The sequence below is a fragment of the Quercus suber genome, unplaced genomic scaffold (genome assembly GCF_002906115.3).
Source record: "Quercus suber isolate HL8 unplaced genomic scaffold, Cork oak 2.0 scaffold_773, whole genome shotgun sequence".
NCBI classification, from domain to species: domain Eukaryota; kingdom Viridiplantae; phylum Streptophyta; class Magnoliopsida; order Fagales; family Fagaceae; genus Quercus; species Quercus suber.
This window is the reverse complement of record NW_027070209.1, coordinates 303,550-310,854: the sequence shown is the minus strand read 5'-3', so window position 1 is coordinate 310,854 and position 7,305 is coordinate 303,550. Positions and strand designations below refer to the sequence as shown.

Genomic DNA, 7,305 nt, shown 5'->3' with positions numbered 1-7,305 from the left:
GTAATTTAAAGAGAAAAGCTAAATAAATAAATAAATATATGCATTTATTCATTTGTCTACTTACCTCCAAGACTCCCATCTTATCAAAAGACTAAACATTTATTTTGAATTACTATTGTTAGTTTAATTTAGGCATATGCCTATTTTTTTAATTTACATATTTTTCTTATTATTTTTAAACTTATTTTTATATGTATTTATTTTTGAAAAAATTATTTGACCATGTGGTTCAACCAGTAACCCTGACTCATAAATTAGGTCAATTTTCAGGTCGGGTCTGCTAAGTATAGTTGAGAGTTTGTTTACTATATTAGCATGAGTACCTTTGGACGTATTGGGGTTTTTGGTACATGAGAGTGACTCATTTGTCAGTTGGCGTTAAGAGTTTGTTTTTAGTGTAATGGGAATTTGGGTGCTTTATGCTTGTTTAAAAATTTGTTTATGCTTATAATTTATACTGTTTGTAGTGAATTTTAGTTAAAGTTACTTATAGATATAGATATGGAGTTGATTGAAACATGTCAAATTTTGTTGTATTGTGTAGATTTTTTAGTTTCTTGTTTATCAGAATGCCCTTTTACTTGCACAAATTATAACAGATTCTAAAATTCAGGGAAATTGAAAGAGACTTTTTAATACAAAACCCTTATTTCATTTGTACATTGGATAAGACAGCCCTACCGAAAGAACCGATTTGTAAATTTTGTATCTTACGGGGGGGAAGTATATGGAATGACACCTTTATAAACTGAAAAATAATAATATTTTTTTTCTCTCACTGCAACATCCCTACCAAAAGAGCTGTCCCTAATACATATCAAATATAGAGAAAGTGAGAAACAAAATCCAAGATATTGGCTTAGTAAGGATACATTCGTAGGGACTTGCCATTGTTACCCCGTAGAAATTTCTCAATTTGAGCCAGTGCCTGACAAGATTCATGAACAAGTAAAGTAAATACACCAGTGGGATAACAGCAATAATAATCTGGACAGAAGAGGATGAAGAGAGACCTCAATTGCTATGACAGTTGGTGTGATATCAGACACATCTTCAAGACGCAGGTTGGTTGCAAGATCTGTGAAGTAAAAGAATCAATTGTACACAAATTGTACAGAAACAAGATGTAATAAAGATACAATTTTTTTTTATGCTTTTAGAAGATGTGGTGCCAAAGAACACTGCAGCCACATAATTTCCTAGAGAAGTACAGGAGAGGACACAGGTGGAATATGACCCTTCGCTAATTTATATGCCCAAATTATCTCAATCTGCATTATAAGATACCGCAAGGACCAATTTCCCTGGAAGTGATAGATGCAACCATGTCCATGTATTCTAACGTTTAATCAAGTGTACGTTTGGCATGATTAATTTTGTCAATTTATTTCACTATTTAGTTTATTTTTACTATTATTCATGAGCCCTATTACATTTTTTAGTACTATTCATGGGTTTAACTATACTATTTCAGTTGACTTTTACTTTTATCTATTATACTTTCAGCAAAAAGTTTTCAATTTCAGTCAAATAAACTAATCCCAAACAGACCCTAAGCATGCGTTTGGATTGAAATGAAAAATTAAAATTATTTTACTATTCAGCTTATTTTTGCTACTATTTATGGGTTCCACTGCATTTTTTGGTATTATTCATGAGTTCTACTGTACTATTTCAACTAATTTTTACTTTTATCTACAGTACTCTCAGCAATAAGTTTTCAGTTTCAGTAAAATAAGCGGTATCCAATTTCAGCAAAAAGTTTTCAATTTCAGCATAACTAAACTGATCTCAAACAGACCCAAAATATGCGTTTGGATTGAAATGAAAAATTAAAATTATTTTACTATTCAGCTTAATTTTGTTACTATTTATAGGCCCTATTGTACTTTTTAGTACTATTCATGGACTCCACTATACTATTTCAATTAACTTACCTTTATCTACAGTACTTTCAGTAATAAGTTTTCAGTTTCAGTAAAATAAGTGGTATTCAAACAAATCCATATGTAAAAAAAAAAATAAAAAAATTAAAAAAAATTATAAATAATAATAATAATAATAACTAAAAAGAGTGTAATAGCAGCTTGGTAAAAGAGCTGGGCTTTATTTTTTATTTATTTTTTCGAGACTTAAAACTTTCTTCTTAATCCATGTTTTATATGTAGATATCAACTGATATGTGAAGATCCTAGAACAAAATATCTAGGAAAATTCTGGTATTAAATCCTGATATTAAAGAAATACTGTATAATGATAGAGGAAAGGGGAATGTGAATTGAAATTCAGAGCTCCTAAAGACCAAGTAAAGTTTGTATTTTAGTGGACAATGGTATGTGAACTGAAGGGTAATAGAATAAATCATAGGGAAAAAGAGAGGAGTAGAGAAGTTTTGAGCAGTTCATAAGATCAATGTGCTCCAACAAACCTCATGATCTCTGAAGAAACTCTCACCACGCTGTTCAAAGATTTGAGTCACGGAAGTTCCCATTGCCAGTTCGACATATCTGTCACTGGTACCCAGAAACAAAATAAATTTTTATTGATGAAATGTTTGCAACCCACAATAACATCATTATATTTTACTAAATCCAGAAGTGTATTGGTGTCAAAGTCAAATACCACCAATCATACTTCTCCTGACCATTCAATATGATTGATGAAACAGAATGCAGATTTCTTTCATGGAAAATGGGAAATCTGATGTCCTAAAATGGTGAATCCTACCGAATAACATGTATTGCAATGCCTTGTTTGAGCTGTTTCATGATCCACCAGATGACCTGGGAACCATCTTCCTAAATAAAAACATACAGAGATGGTAAAATCACTAACCTGTCAACAAAACAATAACCTAATGCTTCTGACAAAATCCGGCCCACTGTCGTTTTTCCAGAGCCCATCATTCCTGAATTACACACTCCACAGAATTCAATTTCAAGAATAGCTTTTTTTAATTTATTTTTAAATATATCTCAAAGATGGAGTTCAAAATGAGCACTAACCAACAAGAAATATAGAGCGGCCATTTAAGCATGAAGCGATCTCTTGTGCTTTGTTCTGCAATTACATCAGAGTCCAATCACTAGTGTAAAATCAACCAAACACTAACGTCACAGCCTTAAACTCATCACAAAAACTAGCATTTCCCCAAAATAAATCACAAAATCCTTATAAAGAAACTCAAACACACATTTTCAGTTTTTAAACAACATTTTATCCATTTTTACGCACTTTTTTACTCACACATATTTCAAAAGAACTCAAACAACATTACTCAAATTCTTCTACCAAACGGACCCTTAAATAAAAATTACTACTTATACGGACTTTTAATGGCATAATGAAAAGTTATTGTNACTGCAGCCACATAATTTCCTAGAGAAGTACAGGAGAGGACACAGGTGGAATATGACCCTTCGCTAATTTATATGCCCAAATTATCTCAATCTGCATTATAAGATACCGCAAGGACCAATTTCCCTGGAAGTGATAGATGCAACCATGTCCATGTATTCTAACGTTTAATCAAGTGTACGTTTGGCATGATTAATTTTGTCAATTTATTTCACTATTTAGTTTATTTTTACTATTATTCATGAGCCCTATTACATTTTTTAGTACTATTCATGGGTTTAACTATACTATTTCAGTTGACTTTTACTTTTATCTATTATACTTTCAGCAAAAAGTTTTCAATTTCAGTCAAATAAACTAATCCCAAACAGACCCTAAGCATGCGTTTGGATTGAAATGAAAAATTAAAATTATTTTACTATTCAGCTTATTTTTGCTACTATTTATGGGTTCCACTGCATTTTTTGGTATTATTCATGAGTTCTACTGTACTATTTCAACTAATTTTTACTTTTATCTACAGTACTCTCAGCAATAAGTTTTCAGTTTCAGTAAAATAAGCGGTATCCAATTTCAGCAAAAAGTTTTCAATTTCAGCATAACTAAACTGATCTCAAACAGACCCAAAATATGCGTTTGGATTGAAATGAAAAATTAAAATTATTTTACTATTCAGCTTAATTTTGTTACTATTTATAGGCCCTATTGTACTTTTTAGTACTATTCATGGACTCCACTATACTATTTCAATTAACTTACCTTTATCTACAGTACTTTCAGTAATAAGTTTTCAGTTTCAGTAAAATAAGTGGTATTCAAACAAATCCATATGTAAAAAAAAAAATAAAAAAATTAAAAAAAATTATAAATAATAATAATAATAATAACTAGCCTCATCACACCCGCTTCGCGCGTGCATTAAGGCTTTTTTTTAAGCAAAAAAAAAAAAAAACACTCTGTGTTTTTATTTTATATATATCATTTTTATTTCGAAAATCTAATTTTCAAGTGGGTAAAACAATTTGGAAATTATCAGCAGAGCGGTCTTATTTTTTAGGCAATGTTTTAATGGAAGTTAAAATTGCATTTTTACCGAATTGTCTATTAGTTTTATTTCTACTTAAACATAGAAGTGTAAGGATATTTTTGAACTAAAAAATAAGAAATCCAAACAAGGGAAGCTTCTTAAATAATAGTATAGATAATAATAATAATAATAATAATAATAATAATAATAAAATTAAAAACTTTTAAAAATAAAATAAAATTTAAACATGTTGCGGATAATAGAAGGCATACGTAGAAGGGAAACCGTAGCATCAGCATTGGCATATGCCTCAGATCGTTTTTTCGTTAGAGTAAACAGTCCCACAAAAGCCTGCAGGGAAGTTGAGGGTGTTACAAATTCAATTTTTTTCTAAATCAACTATAAAATCTGAATCTCGTGAAAGGGTGTTTGAATTGGTGGAATTGATAGCCACCTTGGTGTAAGCATCTCCTGATTCGAAATGCAAAAGAGGGCGAGAATCAGTTCCCACTGCAGCGATTCTCCTCGCCAAGGCATCAAGAGGTACGTCTAAAAAGACAGTGATCCCCTGCCTCATATATTTCCTTACAATAGAAAACAATTATGCAGTTTTTTAATACAACTGACACAAATATAATATATAAAGGTTATACAAAATATGAGACAATGGAAAAAGGTTAATATCAATGGCCCTAGAATACCAGTTGACAGGTCGAACCACTGCACCACCTCCTGTGGCAACAACTTTCCTTGGTGCAAAAGACAATTTCTGCAATGCCTCACTCTGTAAAGAAAAAATGAGAAACCATTAGTTTCTTATCCACAAACATTGAAAGAGTAAAACAAAAAAGAAAATTCTACTACAATTAAACTTGTAAGCAAAGTCATTGACTAAAAATAATGATAGACCACTCACATTAGTGATTAGTAGTAGTGGCTTAGTGGCCTTTACTAAACATATAGGATACTGGAAAATGAGTTTCTTAATGTATAACTTTCACAGGCTCCTCCTATGATATGTAGCTTTAAAATATTATATAACATTCTCAAACTCCTAGTCTAAAGCCAAGGTATTTCACATTTTCCAGTATGCCCTTTACAGATCTCATAACTCATAATTTGAAATAAGTTTTGACCTTTTCTTTTCCTGCATAGAAACTAATGACCCTTAAATAAAAATTACTACTTATACGGACTTTTAATGGCATAATGAAAAGTTATTGTACCTTTAACAACCAGTCCTCATCAAAAGAAGTGTAACAATCTCCAGATTCCAGCAGTGGAGCTACAGAACAAATATAACATGATCATAAAAGTCAATCAAGGAATAGCTAGTAAAGCCAAAACTAAATTTAAAATGCTCAGCCTTGCAATCGCGGTTACAAAATACATCTCATGATTTATTTTTGCAATAGTAATAGCCAAGAATCTCGGCATTGCCTGGTCTCTTTTACAAGGAGAATCAAGATTCAAATTCCCGTTTTCCCACTTGTAACAATTAAATTATCAAAAACAACAACAACCACCAAAATAATAATATATTTATAACAATATAATCTCATCCCTCCGGAAACAAAATTAAATTGAATTTTTTTTTTTTTAATTCAAAGTTTCCTAAACATCAAAAATTTTAAGTAGGTGTTTACAAAGTCAACAAAGTGAGACAATCATGGTCTCAACTCTCAACTTCGAAAACTTCAACACCTCAAAAAAAAAAAAAATTGTGAAATGCACCTATTACCCAGGATCAAGATTCGTTCCCCACTTTTAACAATTAAATTATTAAAAACAACAACAACAATAATAAAAATAATAATATATAACAATTTGTTACCTTAAACTGATTTTTTTTTTTCCCAAAAAATTTCAAAGTTTTCAAAACATCAAAATTTGTAAGTGTTTAACAAAGTAAGCAAAGTGAGACTCAATCATGATCCCAATTACAAAAATTAAGTCCTCAACACCTAATAAAAAAGAAAAGAAAGAAAAATTAAATTAAATGTAAAATGCACCTTGTGAATGATTACAAGAGTGTGGAAGTCCCAAATGGAAGCTGCGACTCTGTATGTTTGGCTTGCGAGAAATTGTTATAACACAGTCTTTCCTGCCTCTCCGATTAAGATTCAAAGCCACCATTGCTATATTCTCATTCCTCCCAATACTCTTCGAACCGATTGTTAGAGCAGAGAATTGAGGCGTAGTTATTGCTTCCATGTCTCGTCGCTATTCGCGTCTCCTCCGAGTCTCAATATTCAAATATTCACTTCCAACCGCTCATACCAACGCTAACTGCACAAATTCTTCAAAATCGAGATCAAAATTTTCTCAAAACCAGAATGAGTCACAAATCATATTCAATTTTTTGCTGTTTGGTTCATAAAATTCAAGCCATCAGAGAAAAGTAGTAATACTATTATATTATTAGTACTAATCCTCGATTCTCGAGAAAATTGACTGGTTAGGCGACTATTTGACTATTTTTTGTTTTCCCGGAAAGATATATTTTCCGGCTAAACAAACAAAGCCTCAAAATTTTGAAAAAAAAAAAAAAGTAAAGAATAGAAGATAAATGAGATATGGATATTTATTTATGAAATGGCGTACCAGAATATCGGGGCGGCGCAGTGGAATGTGGGGGAAGGTATGCTCATGACAGCATAGCAACTGAAAGAGAAAGAAAGACAATGGAGGTGAAGACTGAAGAGAGGGAAATAACGTTTTTTTTCGGCCTTTTATATTTATATTTATATTTATATTTATATACATATATTAAATTAATTTTTTTTTTAATAATTTTTTTTAAAGATGCAACTTATTCTAACGTTTTCAGGGCATATATTGACTTTGACAGTTATACATAAAGACCAAAATGAGAGCACATTTGATAAATTGTGCCAGTTGCAAAAACTTAAGAGTTTCAA

The 7,305-nt window shown here is 31.0% G+C and overlaps 1 protein-coding gene across 1 annotated transcript; it reads right to left on the bottom strand.

The window, feature by feature from the left end:
• Positions 1 to 608: 608 nt before the first annotated feature.
• On the bottom strand, positions 609 to 7,104 carry LOC112034175 (shikimate kinase 1, chloroplastic). The gene is made up of 8 exons (XM_065767118.1): positions 6,989 to 7,104; positions 6,397 to 6,673; positions 5,611 to 5,669; positions 5,086 to 5,186; positions 4,839 to 4,968; positions 4,657 to 4,735; positions 1,014 to 1,078; positions 609 to 928 (listed from the first exon to the last, which is right to left on the bottom strand). Exons 2-8 carry the CDS (start codon positions 6,596 to 6,598, stop codon positions 860 to 862), a joined length of 705 nt encoding a protein of 234 aa, XP_065623190.1. The 5' UTR covers positions 6,599 to 6,673; positions 6,989 to 7,104; the 3' UTR covers positions 609 to 859.
• Between the last annotated feature and the right edge of the window lie 201 nt (positions 7,105 to 7,305).

Coding starts and splice junctions, on each gene's coding strand:
- LOC112034175 (XM_065767118.1), bottom strand. CDS start 6,598: ATGGAAGCAATAACTACGCCTCAATTCTCTGCTCTAACAATCGGTTCG. Junction 5,187..5,610: donor ATGAGGACTGGTTGTTAAAG/GTACAATAACTT, acceptor AACTAATGGTTT/CTCATTTTTTCTTTACAGAG. Junction 4,969..5,085: donor GTGGTTCGACCTGTCAACTG/GTATTCTAGGGC, acceptor TTCTATTGTAAG/GAAATATATGAGGCAGGGGA.